This window comes from Corticium candelabrum, chromosome 3 (assembly GCF_963422355.1).
Source record: "Corticium candelabrum chromosome 3, ooCorCand1.1, whole genome shotgun sequence".
In the NCBI taxonomy this organism is placed as follows: domain Eukaryota; kingdom Metazoa; phylum Porifera; class Homoscleromorpha; order Homosclerophorida; family Plakinidae; genus Corticium; species Corticium candelabrum.
This window is the reverse complement of record NC_085087.1, coordinates 7,122,946-7,140,909: the sequence shown is the minus strand read 5'-3', so window position 1 is coordinate 7,140,909 and position 17,964 is coordinate 7,122,946. Positions and strand designations below refer to the sequence as shown.

Here is a 17,964-nt window from a genome sequence, read left to right as displayed (position 1 = left end):
GAGTAAGAAAATATTAGCCAATTTTTAAAGTAATGAAGTCTGGTTTGGCTGAAAAATTTGATTCTAACCATATTGTTCATTTGGGTATCCATTGAGGCCTCCCCGTGCATGATGAGTATGCATTCATTGCCATGGGGTATGGATTACAGCTTATCCATGCAGTGATACAGAAACCTGACGAATCCCATTGATCAGACACTCTGCAACCTGCTTATGCGACTTACCCAATTCTCTTAGTCTGTGTTAGTCTGCCAAGAGGCCAATCAACTTCTACCCAAACAGGGAATTGTGTCCAAAGCACACAAACGTGTGCACAAAGTATCATGTTCCTGAAATTATCTGAGGGTAGGAGGTATAGCTATCTCTCTGCTATCATGCAGGCTGCTCTGACTTGGATGCTGAACGTGGCACCAGGTTTACTTAGTACCTCATGGCTAAGGCTAACCACAGAGCAATGCGATTAGCAATCAATACACCAGATATCCTATTAATCGTTCATGACCAGGAACGAGCACCCATAGATGGATGACAAACTCGTAGTGACCGATTTCCATGAGGAATATGCTACATATATGCCTCACGGTCACCAGCTGATGTCACGCATCTCATTCCTGACTAATATAGACTCGGTGCTCGGCCACAATTCCACCAGGCATTCGAGCACCTGCTGGTGTACTATACATGTACCTACACCCAACTCAATTCAGGCAATGAAGTCATGCTCACTGTCATCTCATTCCGTACAGACCACAGACAGACGTTTACACTGGCGGTTACAGAGTCATCTCCCATTCTACATTTACACTGCACCACTACATGACTATAGTACATACAATGTCGAGTGCCCATACTTGAGCATTATCCGCCAGAAGAAACATGTAGGAAAAAGTGATGACAGTGACCAGCTACATAGCTAATATACCCATAAAAAACTGAAGCAAATGACAGCCACAGGGCGTATGTACACCAGAGCATGTTCATACGCAGTCCATCTCAGTCAAAAATAATCAACTCACTCTCTGATTCATCTTGGACTATTTGGTTACGGAGCTGCAGCAGCCGCCGTAGTTGGTGACATCGAATTGGTAGCTGCAGACGAGACGGCAGCGCTGTGTTGGTGTTGAAGATGAGGAGGAACGAGGATCGAAGCGAGTGATGGCTTCAGACTGAGTTCTATAGCAAAACGAGACAACTCATAAACACTCAATGTGGGAAGAGTACAGAGAACACGAAATGTAAACGAAAGCAAAGAGAAGTGTGTGTGTGTGTGTGTGTGTGTGTGTGTGTGTGTGTGTGTGTGTGTGTGTGTGTGTGTGTGTGTGTCTGTGTGTCTGTGTCTGTCTCTGTGTGTGTATGCAAGCGTGCATGTGTGTGTTACAAAAACGAGGCGACAGACATAATATAAAACATTTTCAGTGCAAATCTATTTCATTTTTGTCTCAAAAAATTTCTATCTTAATCCTAAATTATTGAGTGTATGTTGTGTTACAAGATCCGGCCACCAAGACGGGAAATCACTCAACGAACCAATACATACGCATAATAGGATCATCCACGCTTCCTCGGACATCTCTAACTTCCTCGACATCTCAACCTTCCCGCCTCAAGCTTCCTATCAACCCCTCCAGCATCCCACATTCACCACAGAGATGCCACTTTCGATATGTCCAGATACATTGCTGGTACTGTACACAGGCAATGCAAACTGTCTTTCATTCAGACAGTCACAACTTAGATAAACAATATAAAACACCAGGGCACAATGATAACACTACAATACTACAACACAACCACAAGTGAAGACTTTATGCTGTCTAATGAATGCGTTAACAATTTCTTAACATTTCTTTACGTCTATTGAAATCCTTAAAAATTTGACGAAAACGTTGACCTCTTTGGATCTTGATGTGTAAAGCTTAGAAGGAAGAGAACTGTGAGTAGTGAGTGTCCTAAATCTGTTTTCACATGTTGCCTAGCTGTAGGCCACAGTGATTTATGTAAACAATAAAGATTTGGCAAAGTCAATGAGTAGCATGTAGATACTGTACGTAAACAACCACATAACAGATGGAGACTACACAGGAAACCATGCAAAGTGTTGTTATTGAGAGAAAGGACAAGCTGGCTAGCAGTTTATCTTGTGGTAGTGACTTGTCATTACAACAAAATGTGGGAAAGGGGGATAAGATACATAGGCACCCTTTCTATCCATAGGTGTCAGCTTTCCCTTTTAGAATAATCGGCAAACACACACACACACACACACACACACACACACACACACACACACACACACACACACACACACACACACACACACACACACACACACACACACACACACACACACACACACACACACACACCACGCACGCACACACAAATGAACAAACACAGACACAAACACACACAGACAGACACACAGACAGACAGACAGAATCAAGTTTATTGTCAACAATCTTCACTACTACAAACAGTTATTGTTAAAATGAAATGTTCTACTTGTAGTCCGAGACTATTGCTAATGAGTAAAACACTGAATGTCAGACAGACAGACAGACAGACAGACACACAGACAGACAGACACACACACACACACGTGCAAACACACACACACACACACACACACACACACACACACACACACACACACACACACACACACACACACACACACACACACACCAAATTTGTCTCTTCTGTCAACAAGCATGACAGATCGCATAAAAGCATAATCTCTCTGTGTGTGCATCTGTTTACCTTGCCGTGAGAAGTTGAACAATGGTGGCAGCTCTCTGCCGTTCGGTAGCCGAATGGTGGGTTCTCGCAACTCGTTAAAGAATGAATGAGCACAAGCTTCAAGTGGATTCAACCGCTTGAATGGAGTGTATTCTAACAGCTTGCTGACTAAAGATGCAGCATCTGGTGGAGTACGAGGCCGGAAGACCTGCAGATGGACATAACTGTTAGAGATCAGGGATGAAATCGACTAGAACGTTCATGCAAACTTCATAGTGTGTATCTATCTGTCTATATAGCAACCCGTCTAGATGAAAGATTGTCGAACTGTGTTGTTGCTGTGTGTGTGTGTGTGTGTGTGTGTGTGTGTGTGTGTGTGTGTGTGTACGTGTGTATACATGTGTGTATGTGTGTATATGCGTGTGTGTACATGCGTGTGTACATGTGTGTGTGTGTGTGTGTGTGTGTGTGTGTGTGTGTGTGTATGTGTGTGTGTGTGTGTGTACGTGTGTGTGTGTGTGTGTACGTGTGTGTGTATGTGTGTGTGTGTGTGTGTGTGTGTGTGTGTGTGTGTGTGTGTGTGTGCGCGTGTGTGCATGTGTGTGTGTGTGTGTGTGTGTGTGTGTGTGTGTGTGTGTACATGTGTGTACATGTGTGATTATCTACGAGTCTGTCTGTGCTCCTGTCTTCCCCTAAATTTACAATTCTATATTTCTACCAATCACCATGACATCACCATTAAGGTACACCACACACATTATGCCACCCAGTGTGACTTCCACCAAATACCTCAGAAACCTACATTACCACCAACTCATATAGAAACTTCCACATGATACCATAAAAAACTCAACCATCCTGTTCTTATAATAACAAAAATTACCGGCCAACTTGGTCACACAAAAGTTTGGTCGTAAACTCACAGACAGACAGTAAAACTATTGCGACATATCCATAATAAATAAAGCAACAACACATAACAACAAATCCTCACTAACAGGACAGCTCATAACCACAAAGATGGAAGACAGATCAGATCCACAAGTGACCTCTTCCTGTTTGCTGGCTCTTGTAGGGATGCCCAAGGCAGGACAACAAAAAGAGGGTGGAGAGAATTCCTCATAAACTAATTATCACTTCACCTGGAGACATCTCACAATCAGAAACCCTAACATTAAATTTGTCGGCAATATTAGCTCTAAATCAATTTCTTGTCTGGTTGTTAATACGGCAACAAGAAGCTCAACCCCTTCATGGATTCAGTACAAAGTGTGCCCCATGTTGGGTCATCTAGTTAATCCCCAGTGTATGAACTAGGATTAGATGAACACTGTAAAGTGTCACACTCTAATGGAAGTTACTCTGGCAAGCTCCCCACACCAGCTGCACAACTTGAATTGCCAATTTACCGGATCGTCAACAGATAACACACCGCCTTATACATTTTAATTAAACTCTGTTGTAGTCGTTTTGATAATTCCAATCCCTAAAATCCACAGTGAAATGCTACCCACTTTATCAAATAATTTTGGCATGCCAACAATGCAAGATAAAATCGAAAAGCCACTTCCAGTCGTCCAAATCTGGTGCTGGAAGACTAAAGGAATTTACACAGTTTGCATATTGTTGATCCTTCGGTAGCTTGTGTTGCATATTCGACAACAAGACAAACAATTTCGAGGCACAGTGTGAGGCAGGGAGTGCCCCTTTGTGAATATCCTAGTAACCTGCCTGGGTGTTTCCAATTTAATTTCGACAAAAGTTTGAAAAGGCAACTCAGGATGAGGCATGAATGACGTCAGTCCTTTATTCATAGTTTGTGTTGGCATTTACAGTCATCTCCACATCGGAATCACCTTCCTGACAAACTGTTTTGATTTAATGCATAATAATCTCAATATCTGCACAATATTCTGTGCTAATTACAGATCACAGGTTGCCATACATCAGGCAATAACGTGGCACACTGTTGCCCTAAGAGTTTCAAACAATCCAACTCTGACAACCATAAAAACTACCGACCAAAATATTTACTCAGTTTTGACATTTCTTCAGTCATATTGACTGATAGCCATTGAATTAATGATGAGCCTTCACATCTGTGATATAACACTGAAATAACAGTGTGAATAGGAATACACCACAAGGTCATAGAAAACAACCAGGAGACCTGTGAATCTGTATGAGACCCTAGGATCCGATTGAATTATGAATTAGCCATCGATTATTCAATCTCTTCTTCTCGGGTATGTATACCCAGACATAGATTTATCAATAGCCAGCAGGTGGTGTACAACACTAACCTCAACACCTTGTGCTTTGTTTGTGCAGTAGTAATGATGTATGTGGATATTTAAAGTAAGACATTCATGTGGCTATAATCTCTGGCAGTCATGAAGTAGTCTGGGAAGACTATGACAGCCCACATAAAAACCAACCACCTGTTGAAAAGGAAAACTTATTTCCAGAACACAGGTCACAATCTTCATGCTTCATGCCTCTTCTCTTTCATTCTAGTAGTTTGATTGCCAGGCATCCGAGTGATCAACTCAGTTGAGTACAGATAACAGAGTGGTGGCTACAGGTAACAGAGAGGTGGCTACAGGTAACAGAGTGGTGACTCTGGTCTCTAAGGCTTGACAGACTTAAAATATCGGCAAACAAATTCTCACTTCAAACTTTGAGTGGAAATACTGTCACTTGTCTTCGTGTTTATATACACTGTGTAATGAAAGTATTAACTATCCTGTTACTGATGTGATGCACAGCAAGAGAAAACAGGTAGGTCGTCACATAGCAATCAGAGCGTCTAGAATTTCGAATTGTTTTCGAAGCATACATCCTCATTCTCTGTTGGCTGTGACATGTCATGACTGAAGCGACTGTCAAATGTATTAGATCAGCCATACACACAAAGATAATTTAGCAAATGTTTGGTCTGTTCTGTCCCAGCTCCATAGATAGTACTCTCAAAGATTTGGTTGCCTAAACTACGTGCAAGTATCAGACCACACGCTCATACCACAACTGTGTACACCAGCACTTTTAGATCAATAAAGCAGATGCTTCTATAAACAAGATGTCACTTAAAGATGAGGTGGTTCTGCTTGTTGTCTGTGCCAATGAAGCTGAGTATAACATCATAACTAAAAGCCTGGGAGAGTATCAACCTCTAGCAACAACTGAATAGCATACAGAACCCCCTAGTTTGCCTATCAAGTTCACTGTGCGTTTGCATGAGCGTTTGCACGTGACTGAAAGAAAAGACTTTAACAATCCTGAGCTCACAAAGTGGCACAGAAATAATTTGAATCCTGAACTCATAAAGTGGCACAGAAATACTTCACACAATAGAACGAAGGCACATACCCTTCAAGTGCTACGATTTCATCACTACAAAGGATTTAATTAGTTAGCCAAATGACTTCAACACAATCATGTCAACTTCATGTGCCTCATTTGCTACTGAAAATAACACTTCCTCGCATGGCTGTTGCTAAAAGTAAATCTCTATTGGCCATTGTTCAAAACCAAATTTCAGCATTTCTTGACTTAGTGATAGCCAAGTGTGTGGAAGTCCCTATCACACTCACTACACTGTACTTACTGCACTAAAATTCAAATTTTGACAGATCAAGTGCACAGACAGACAGACAGACAGACAGACAGACAACTAGATCTGATCACAAAAGGATGTACAACACACACAAAGCAGAAACCTGCGATGACAAACTGGAGCAGCAAAGTGACCGCAAACTACATTACAGAGGTCTAACCAAAAATTATAACAAAACTTCTGACATCCAGAATCGCTATTGCCTACAACAACGCCATTAGACACTTTCCCAACAGTTGACCCACAAACCCACAATGTTGCATGCCAAGCACCCTGTCAATTCAAACAGGAACCTACTATGAAACCAACCCTTACAAGTAACAAAAACTCTTCACTTTAAGACCAATTTAAAACAGACACCAAAGAAAGCAACACACATGAAGAATGCTAACAAAGCCCAAGGAAGTTCAATACTCACAATACACACACACACACACACACACACACACACACACACACACACACACACACACACACACACACACACACACACACACACACACACACACACACACACACACACACACACACACACACAAGATGCTAAGCATGGCGATCACAAACAACAAAGAAAAACACACAAACTCTAATCACTACGTGTCCCAGTATAAACTCAAAACATGCTACTGAACACAATGGTTCCAGACTCAACTGATAAGAATCGATACCAGCACTGCAGGTAATAATAACTCAACTCATATACGTAGTTAGTTACTCTGTCTGTCTCACACAAGTATGGCTGCCAGTGTACTTTCAGTGTATTTATAAATTTGCAGTACATGTATGGCCTTACCTTGCTCCATGGATGGGGTTTCACTTGTGGAAATTTGAAATCAGTGTAGTTAGGGTTCATCTCTTTGATTTGCTCTCTGGTTGGGGTGCCGAGGATTTTGATGATCTCGACCAGCTGATCGACACCGCTGTTGCCAGGAAAGATGGGCTGACCGAGCATCAGTTCAGCCAACACACAACCAGCCGACCAAACGTCTAAACACAACCACACAAGTCAGGAAACGTTTGACTGAATGTTCACGTGGGAGGGAGGGAGTAATCAACATTAAAAATTAAGGAAATATGTTGATCCATAAATCACAATTCTAGAGCCTGTTGGATGCATTGACTGATTGAAGAATGAGATGACATGGTGAGTCTGCCTACTCACTATTAGTAAATCTCCAATTTCAACAAAAAATCCATTACTAGAGTAGACATACGTGCAGGCACCTGATGACTTGCAAAACTTGTGTGTGTGTGTGTGTGTGTGTGTGTGCGCGCGCGCGCGCGTGTGTGTGTGTACACAACTCTGATTGTACAAGATCAACACCACTCAGAAATATAAACAAACGACTCACCTATCTCTGATGTGTAGTCGGTTGCTCCAAAAATTAGCTCCGGAGCGCGATAGTAACGAGAGCAAATATATGATACATTTGGTTCTCCGCGTACCAATACCTTTGCGCTAAAAATCAAACAACACGTAAGTTGTGATAAAAAAATCTTCACGCACGAGTTGATATCAACCTCCCAAAGTCACAAAGTTTCAGCACAGCCGTTTCTGGATCAAGCAATAGATTCTGTGGCTTGATATCTCGGTGACAAATGCCTTGTGAGTGAATGTAGGCCAGTGACCGAAAGAGCTGATACAAGTAGAGCTGAAACGAATACGCGCATGCGCGGTTAGATAGTTTTACAAGTCACACTAAGTACACTAGTGCACCAAAGAAAGAGCAAAACAAACAGAGAAACAAAGTGAGAAACAAAAAGTAAACAAAGAAAAAGACAAAAACAAAATAAAAAACAAAATAAAAAACAAAACAAATTGGTGATTCCGGCCAGGATCGAACTGGCGACCTTGTGCGTGTTAGGCACACGTGATAACCACTACACCACGGAATCACGGTTGGAAGCAGATTGCGTAAATCGGTCTATATAGCACTTTCCATAAACCCCCACTCCACATCACATCAACAATAATTTCTAAAAACTGATTTCCACACAAATTATTGATGCAATAACCATTAGCATGCAATACACAATAACTGCAATCAATACAAAATAAAAAAAACCTTTAAAACACGTACAATAAACGTGCCTAGTGACTATGTTTCCGGTTAGTTTTTCACCACATTCCACATGCCATGACATAGTCAAACGACTGTAAACTGGTAGGTTTGTAAAATACGCAGATTCACCCAAAAATCGCACATCAAAAGTGATGGCCGTTTTACTAGGCAATACAATGCGAATACAAAGTCTGATATGAAATCTAAAGTTGGCTTCGTGAGCGAGAGTTAGAGCACTCCCACTCCACTATAGCAACACCAGCTGCTGAATACACCTAAAGAAGTCAGCCTGTGGCGTAGCCAGCCATCAGTTTTACCTGAGCCCAGTTAGTATTAACTGTGGACAAACAGAGAATGTGGGTGTGGCACACTTTGACAGTAAAACCAAGTTAAATATAAAGGCAAACGATTGTGCTATATACACCAAATATATATATCAACTATCGACAATGAAACTGACTGCTCGTTACCTCATAAGACTGTAGAATTGATGCCTAAGCTAATTAACGTTTTTGGACGGGGAGAGAGGGATGGTTAGCCGTGTCACAACGAAACTAGTCCTATAACACACGTTAGCACATGCAGATTGCCACTCCCATTTCTACCCGAGGCACCTGCCTCGTGTGCCTGTATTGTAGCTACGCCTCCATCAGCCAATCGTCTTACAGCAGGGTTCTCCCTAAACGTGGTACATGGCACTGCACCACTCTGAGCAACCCTAACAATGTGAATCTAACTAGAGCTTGAACGAGTTTAACAAGTGGTTTAGGCTAAACTGGATTACAGATTGACCTGATTCCATCAGCACTAAACCTGTTATACTGTAACCCTACGCCACTTTCCTAAATCCGTTTTGTAATATAATAAGTTTAGCAAGTGGTTTACGTTTAACTGTCAGGTGATGGTAACGTGCGCACTTGAAGACGGTCACCGAGAGCGCTGTTTGATGGTATTACTGTTTTGTTGATATTGGATTGCCTTGAAAGATGGAAGCGTCATCAGCAGCTAATGTGTGTACCTAGGATGATGAATTTGGAGTCTCAGTGACATCCGACTATTGCTACACAGCAGCACAATGTATGACAGCAAGCGTCGCAAAACAGACTTGTCCGGATATCCTCACACATCCTGGATGCGCGAGTCCTTAGTGGAAACAGTCGCATTCTTGAACTGGTTTGACTCTAAACTAGTTTAACGTTAAGCTAGTGGAAACATGGCCCAAGCCTTGTGTTGTACACTGTACTTACTTCTACAGTAAGATGGCATTTGTGTTTGTGTTTGTGTGTGTGTGTGTGTGCGTGTGTCGTGTGTGTGTGTGTCGTGTGTGTGTCTGTCGTGTGTGTGTGTGTGTGAGCGCGTGCCTGCACATATGCATGTGTGCAAACAAATGCAGAAGACGTCTCACAGTGATAAAAAGAAAGGCAATAATAATAACTTCGTTCTTTCCATCTTGGGTAGCAGACTTCAGTCATCAGTTAACACACATTTTGACCTCACTTTCAAATCTCTGTAAAGATCTGGATATTCGAGGGTACATCGTGTGGTGAGTTAGGGTACATGTCCTGCAACTACCGTCTCCACATGCGATGCTATTCCGAAATCCTGGGGAAAACCCTGCATTTCAATACAAATGCAAGAACCCTCACTCTCAAGGATACCACACCAAACGTCGAGAGTACGAACCCGAAGACTAACTGCCCAAGCAGCAGCACGGCATTGCACGTCAACCCGTTAGTCCTACAACAACTAGCTTGTCATGTAGGACAACGAAAACCACACAGAGATCGTTGCCTCTGCATTTGCTCTCATTAACTTACGAGCCACCGACCAACGTCACTATGACAATGTACAATCGTTAAAAGGCAATTAAATGGTATAAATTGTGCTTGTTGAAACACTATCACAAATATGTCTGAGAGCAACTGGGCAATCACTCGAACAAAACGCAGGCCGGATTTTCCATAAACAAATAAACACTGCGACTCTTGTTCTTAGACATTTACGGCAGTTTAGGGTTTGCTATAAAAAGCATGATGTGATTAATCAATACAAACAGCACAGGCTGTGTGTGTGTGTGTGTGTGTGTGTGTGTGTGTGTGTGTGTGTGTGTGTGTGTGTGAGAGAGAGAGAGAGAGAGAGAGAGAGAGATGAATGTGGAAGACTGAATGCGAGCGATTTATAATCTGGATATCTCAATGCCCCAGCATAACACCGTAACACAGCAGGAGACAACATACAACCAGCTATGGGACATCAAAAATATTAGAGAATGATTAATGTACGAGCTTGCTGTGGGACCTCCACTACCGGCTTATGACACTTCACCGGTCTTCTGATGTAAACAAGTTAAGTACCACACAGTGTGTCATCCTAACATTAAATGATCTCACTACAAGTGTGGATCACACCTGTTGAGTTCGAAGTCAAATACCATCCCGGTCTGTGATAAGACACAAACATCAACCAATTTGTCATGATTAATGATCTCTGGTACAATCAATGATATCGGAATGCTTTTAGAACCTATAAATATGATTTCCAGACACGATGGTAAATGATTAACGTTTCTCTCAATTTTTGATCCATCAGTGTGGCTATTTGCGACTGTAACGACAACCGCTGAGACCACAGTCAATAAGATACGTTAGCATAGGATGACAAACGTGCACACAATACTTGAGTGGCACGTCACGCTAACCAGCTGTTCACTTGATTAGCACCTCCCGGGAAAGACTGGCTGCAAAATATCATAATAAGTATAAAGTGTTGTAAGCCAGGCAATCTCAATTGACAACAAAAGTAGAGGTTTTCGTTGGTATTAGAAAGAGAGACGTCATACACACATAGTCTTTGTAGTACAGCACCGATGTATTGAGCTCACGGCATTATTCATCAACTATATTTGTCTTCCGAAGGTATTAATAGCATCCAGCTGTCCAACCCAGAAACATCAATTCAGTTGTTAGCATGTCAACTCCAATCGGTTTATTCATCACTGCCACTCTCCTATCTCTAAACCTGAGATTACCCCTCCCTTCCCGTACAAACCAGAAACCATCACGCATGCATGACATAAACAATGTGTGATGTCAGAGTCTCTGACATATGGCAATGCTGTGTTCAACGTGTCATCAGAATGTTACTCACACACAAAAGCGAGGACTCCTTAGTTACAGATGCAAGACTATGAACATCCACATCAATGTGGCTGCAGATTTTTCACTCCAAAATTCGAACAATTTAGTTGCAGTGAGAAATAAGTAAACAACCTTGGCAACCAATCAATAAGGAAACTAAAATCATAGGGCCCACAACTACACTGTTGATTTGTTTTCAGAGAAAATCTTCAATTACGTTATGAAGAACGTGTGTAAGTGTTCGACGCCGTTTGTTTCTGCTTGTGTCTACTGTACACCTACAAAACTTAAGGTCCTAGTTGCTATAGCTAACTGGTCTACACTGATTTTGAATGTGTACTTTCGATCATCTCTCAGATAAAGAAACAACCAACCAACACAGCAAAAAACGAACAAACAAACAAATAAACAGATGCACAATACAACAACTAAAGCAGAAAGACAGACATTCATAAATAGACTGACTGACACACAGATAGACAGACAGGCACACACACACACACACACACACACACACACACACACACACACACACACACACACACACACACACACACACACACACACACACACAGAGATAAACAGACAGACACCCAACGAAGATGCAAACAAACGTAATAAAATCACTCACACATACTAACAACACAGCGAACATACACAAACTCTTCAACACATAACACCAACTAACCTTTATGTATACAAATGGTATCGTCTGCTTCGACTTGCTGTAGTGACGTGCCACACGATGCACCGTCTCCGGGACAAACTCCAACACTAGGTTCAAGTAAAGCTCGTCCTTCTACACGCACAACACCGAGTAAACCTCGGGCGACACATACAGCACAACTCGGCAAAGAAAACACCTTATCTCCGGTTGAATAGAAGAAATACTTCAAGCATACAATATTACAGTGATCTAGCTTTCTCATAATCTGCAGTTCACGATGCTAAATAAAAATGCATAATTAATATCTCGGATGACAGAGTGGAATCTAAGGCAACATTTTGCTTGGACATCATGCTCTAGCAAAAAAGATTGACCCGACATTTTATATTTTGGGCATTCATTCCTACTTGATTTCACAATCCTTTCTAGTGTCGTTAAGCCCCTCCATGATGGGCAAGTAGGGTCTTTACCCCCATCTGGACGCCCACCAACCCGCCAGATGAGTCCAGCAGGGTACATGTTTCTGTGTAGTCCACACGGCGATCAATGACTAGCCAATTCAATATAGATTGCAGGCATTACAGTGACCGCAAACTCGTGAACAGCATGCCTAGTGGATATCAATGACCACCAGTAAAGCACTGAACGTCATCGTCAACGGACAGTTTGCCAGACCACAGAAACTCCCCAACAACTGAAACGAGTCATAGTCTCATGGATAAAGCTAGAGAAACATGAGAAAGAAAGACAGACAAGTTTCATAATTTACTACCGTCACTGGGGTTTGAATCCCAAACCAAGGAGTGGTAGCCATTGTCGCTAACCACTAAGCCACGGCGGTGACTTGCAATTATCGAGATCAATATGTACTTCAATTTTTTATTTGTTGCATTGTATTCACTACTGTATTTAGTTGCTATCAAAATGTAAACTGTACATTGATGCACTCATGCATCTGGGGATCACCAACTCTAATTAGATTTTGCCTGCTGCTTCCCTCAGTTGTCTGGACGTTTGGTCTCTTATTGATTTCCGACCATCCATGCAATAACTATTACGACTTGACCAGTCATGTAGGTATGGATGTCCGATCAAACCAAAATTGTGGTCAGTCATGAACACCAGTTGGTCGGTCAATGACCAATGACTGACCGTTATATTCCACTCTGGATGATAAGTGACGTCTACCATATAGGAAACAAGAGTGCACAACATCATCAGCACAACGCTGTGTAGCACCACATGGTCTCTACAGAGCTGCCAACTCTCACACATTTGGGACATTTGGGACCCTTCTCCCGCCTAACCACCTAACGGCATCAAATCTCCAGCATTCTGACCATTGGTGGGCATGCCTGTTCTGTGTAACTGCACCCTAGTACATGCTACTTGATATCCGGATATCAATGTGACAATGCCTATGTGCCAGCCCCTCTCTCCATCCGGCTCTTTGATACACACTTGGTCAAATATTGACTGAGTCGGTCAGGCAAAACCGTCCGGAAGTGGAAGGGGCTGGCTACCCAACTACAGTACCAAGGAGTTGTACTACCGGAAAGCGATCAAAGAAGGCCACAAATCAATAGAATCCAGACCATCCCAACTAGCCGCAAGAATGTGCATGTACCTCGTATTAGGCTTATATTTTAATTACTAACATTCCTGAGCATGACACCACATAGCCAGTCAGGCAAAGAGACTTGGACAAATAGAACCTGTTAGTATACGCTCCTCGCAAGTCACGTGACTTTTTCAAAGTCCTGTCCCTTTGACTCGTAGATTTCAACTATTATGTTTAGTAATTGGCGTTGATGCTTCTTCTTGTTTTAGTTGGCCACATTAATCAATCGGTTATACATTTGTTGCACTATAATTAATATTAACAGTTCCAACCAGGCAAACAAATATTTAAATTTTGATAATTAGATATTATTTATATATTATTTAACACTTATTATGATATAATTTATTGATATTAATGCTATTGTAAGCTCGTCCAATTTTTTTAATCTCGTGCATTTTTTCCTGCAAACTCACGCATTTTCATTTCAACTAGGTTGGCAGGTCTTGTCTCTAACAAATAGGCATTTAGAGACACTTGACTATGCAGCTGCCTCACAGTAGGCATGATGAAACGAGTGCAGCTGTAGGGTCTAGCTTGAACCGCTTTACTGTCAAATTGATGGTGTAGCAAGGTGTTTTGATGGTTGAATGCCGTCCAACTGTCATGCTTTGTATGCTCAGTGCTGACAGGGAAAACACATGGTGCATGACTGACTGATGATCATGAATGCTGTAGGCTTTCCCTGATTCTTGTAAAATTAGTTTGAGATTGAGGTTGTCTAAATCGTGAACAAGAACGTTTTGTGTATGTTTCTTCAGTAACTGTACTTAGACTCGAACACCTCTAGAAACGTCAAAGGAGCGTGGCCGTAAACAATAAACAATAATGTGAACTGTGATGGTTGGGCTGCAGCGTTGGATAAAAGCCAGACATGCCGTGTGTATCCTCGCTTATCTTGACTCACATATCTGAGTCAGTGACCCTCACATATCCGACCCTTGTGTGCTTCTCCCCTCAACCGACTTAGACATATCCTCTCCTCCTCTGACCACGACATCTTGTGATCTAAAGAGCATGTGTTGAACCCCACAGTGGTGTAGGAATGCCATCCAAGTTGAGGGGAGGCAAACCTCAATGCACAGCAAATGTAGCCTCGTGTACCAAGGACATCTGTGCGCAAGAGTGGTTCTTGCAATCATCTATTGGAGCTCCTTGTTTCTCCCCCTTGTAGCTCGTTTTCACGATGATGTATTTTATACAGTGACCATAGGCTGATGATTGGCGGGGAGTGGCGGTGTGGTTCCTATGCCTATGGCCCACATACGATCTGGTGGCATTCACAATAACAGCCAAACTGAATTAAACTGAACCAAACAAACTGAACCGTGCTGGCAAGGCAAGTTGATGTGGCCAACTTGGAACGGTGTGGTTTGGTTCAGTTGAGGCCATGTTCAGACTAGGCAGTGAAACAGAACCAAAACATGTCAAACTGTGGCAGCACACCTACTAACCACAAATGCTACTGTAAAGCCTGGTTCACAAATTGACACTGACGCTCAGCTGAGCGTCAACATCAAAAACAACACCTTGATGCACCCACGGCATCCTTTGATCTTGACCTTTGATGCTGGAATAGGGTTCATTTCTATTCCAGCGTCAGCATTAGTGTCAATATTGTGAACCAGGCTTAAACCAAGAAACTCTCCGCGGCAATTTATTTTTGGTAATTTCGGTATAGCCTATGAAGTACGTCTATGATGTACCTCTGCCTAAATTTTGTGAAAGTTGTTGTCAAACCTCTAAGAGACAAGCAATGTCCATGAACATGGTAAACTATTGCAATAATTATTATCTCTAACTATGTAGTGTATACCCACTATTGTGTCGCACAACTGCACAAATGTAGTTCGAAAGCGTAGCGTGCATCCAGCCGGAAGTCTCAACCTTCCAAGGAATTCACCTACCGAAACCATATTCTCAGGCGGTACACTGTACCGATATTTTTACGCCACTGAAAATTTCTTGGTTTACAGTAGTCTAAATGGGCTAAAAATGGACACATTCATGATGCACACCGCACCACATTAGTCATTCGTGTTGACCAACACAAGGTCATCCATTTTGCAAACATTTCAGACGAAAAGTAGGAGGACTACAAATACAAGAATAATTGTTCAATTTGCACTCCAGAATGACCGGTTTACTATTCTAAGTGAACCAACGTGTCAACTGGTTTACTTGAAGTGTGAGAATGACAACAATGTCTATTCGTTTACGATTCCACCGTAAACCGTTGTGCACATTATCTACCGTCAAAACGATTCGACTCTTAGAATCGCACGAAAGCCAGCAACTTGAGCAAGATCCGTATTCGGTGACATAGACCGTCATATTCCATGAGAAAGCAACACTACTGGACAACTTTTTGATTTCGATTTTGCCGCTGGGTTACACCGTTGTCAGAGCCCCATTGCTCGCCTGAGCCATTTCGACTAGTTCTCTTGGCGATTTCTCTCAATAGCAGTAATCCTGGTTCCCATGAAAGTACAGGGATCTTAGCTATCATTCGCATGTAGCCTCCTACATATAGCATGTTTCTCTCTGTTCCATTTTGGCAGCACAACGTTCACTCAAGTCGTGTTGAGCTTGTTCCTCCTCTTTCTGCCTTTAAACAAGAGTAAATGGAAGTAGAAACTTGTCCCTCTCTGGAAACGTGATACAGATAGTGTGTGTTCGTCTCTACAGGTTTGTTCGCAATCGTCACATTATGCCATGTTTTTTTTTCAATCCAAGATAAGGTCATAACAACTAAGTCTTTTGATGCTCAACTATTTGGACATGAAACCTGATCGATTGACAAACATAAAGAGTACTGATCGTGTGACATTTTGATTCTAAATCTATTGAGATGTTCATTTGTTTGTCTGTCTGTCTTCCTGTCTATTTGTGAATCTGTCTGTCTGTGGGTCTGTGTGTCTGTCTGTCTGTGTGTCTGTTTGTGTGTCTGTCTGTCTGTCTGTGGGTCTGTGTGTCTGTCTGTCTGTCTGTGTCTGTCTGTCTGTGTCTGCATGTATGTCTCTGTGTGTTTTGTTTTTCAACAAAATGAAAAAGTACTCTAATACTGCAGAGTCTCATGATCCACGACTAGTACCACATATGTGTCACACATTCATCAAACCCCACCTATACTCTACCACGCAATTTGAGTGGAACAAGCAGTTCAACTTTCCTCTGAATTCCAAAACGATCAGAACAGACAAATCAAATGCAACCAAACTTCCACCCAAACCAATACAAAATAAACCCTCAAAAATCGACACACTCAAAACACACATCACACATCCAATTACTCATTAATATTAACAATGACCACAACACATTCATTCCTCTCACATCCGTACAAAAACCCGACGTCCTCTTTCCCTCATCACAACGCATCCCCGTCCAACACGCTCTCACCGGGTCACCAAACATCTCCGCCATCAGACAACCAACCACACAGACCGGCTACACAATATCGTGCACCTGCCAACGACCCGCCCAATGCCCCACCCTCCCTCTCACTGACCTTGAATCGTTTGTCCTGCATGACCTTCTTGATCGCCACGATCTCGTTCGTGCCCATCAAGCGAGCCTGATACACAATTCCAAAGGAGCCTTTCCCTATCACATTCGTGTCGACGTAGGTAATCTCCTGAGCTCTATCCGGCATGGCACCCGCCGTCGCCACTACCGTCGTCATCTTATCCCCGCTCTTACCGTCTAAGACGCCAACGCACCGATTAGACACTAACCGACAATCTAACCCACTCAAAACGACGAGAAAGTAATCAGTTTTATGACAGAATTGAGTCAAACGTACGTGTCACTCGCACGCCTCCAAACGACGGCAATTTCGAATCGTGTTGCGCTTGCTGGTCGGCGAACGATGTTGTTCTCGGTCTACGACCAGCCATATCCGTCTAGAATTCGCCAGTAGTCGTCGAGAGTGCTGCCCAACGCAGGCTCACACTTTTGACTCACGACAAGTCAAGAGAACGACTCGTCATTAATACAGACGGCTGGGTGGGATGCGAGACGGAGATTCAGGCACTCAGACTTCGTCTCAGGACGTTTACACGGCGGCACACTCGAGTACAAGATGGCGGCGTGCCACTTAGCTTGGTAACGCGCATGCG

At 42.5% G+C, this 17,964-nt stretch overlaps 1 protein-coding gene and 1 non-coding gene across 2 annotated transcripts; both read right to left on the bottom strand.

Annotated features, from left to right (window-relative positions):
• Positions 1-716: 716 nt before the first annotated feature.
• On the bottom strand, positions 717-17,940 carry LOC134177823 (glycogen synthase kinase-3 beta-like). The gene is made up of 9 exons (XM_062644605.1): positions 17,649-17,940; positions 17,355-17,548; positions 12,419-12,502; positions 12,244-12,354; positions 7,877-8,007; positions 7,708-7,814; positions 7,149-7,342; positions 2,761-2,947; positions 717-1,173 (listed from the first exon to the last, which is right to left on the bottom strand). The coding sequence occupies exons 1-9, from the start codon at positions 17,740-17,742 to the stop codon at positions 1,043-1,045; spliced, it is 1,233 nt and encodes a 410-aa protein (XP_062500589.1). The 5' UTR covers positions 17,743-17,940; the 3' UTR covers positions 717-1,042.
• Positions 8,179-8,251, bottom strand: Trnav-aac (transfer RNA valine (anticodon AAC)). The gene has a single exon. It is a non-coding gene; the product is annotated as a tRNA-Val (tRNA).
• Positions 17,941-17,964: the final 24 nt, after the last annotated feature.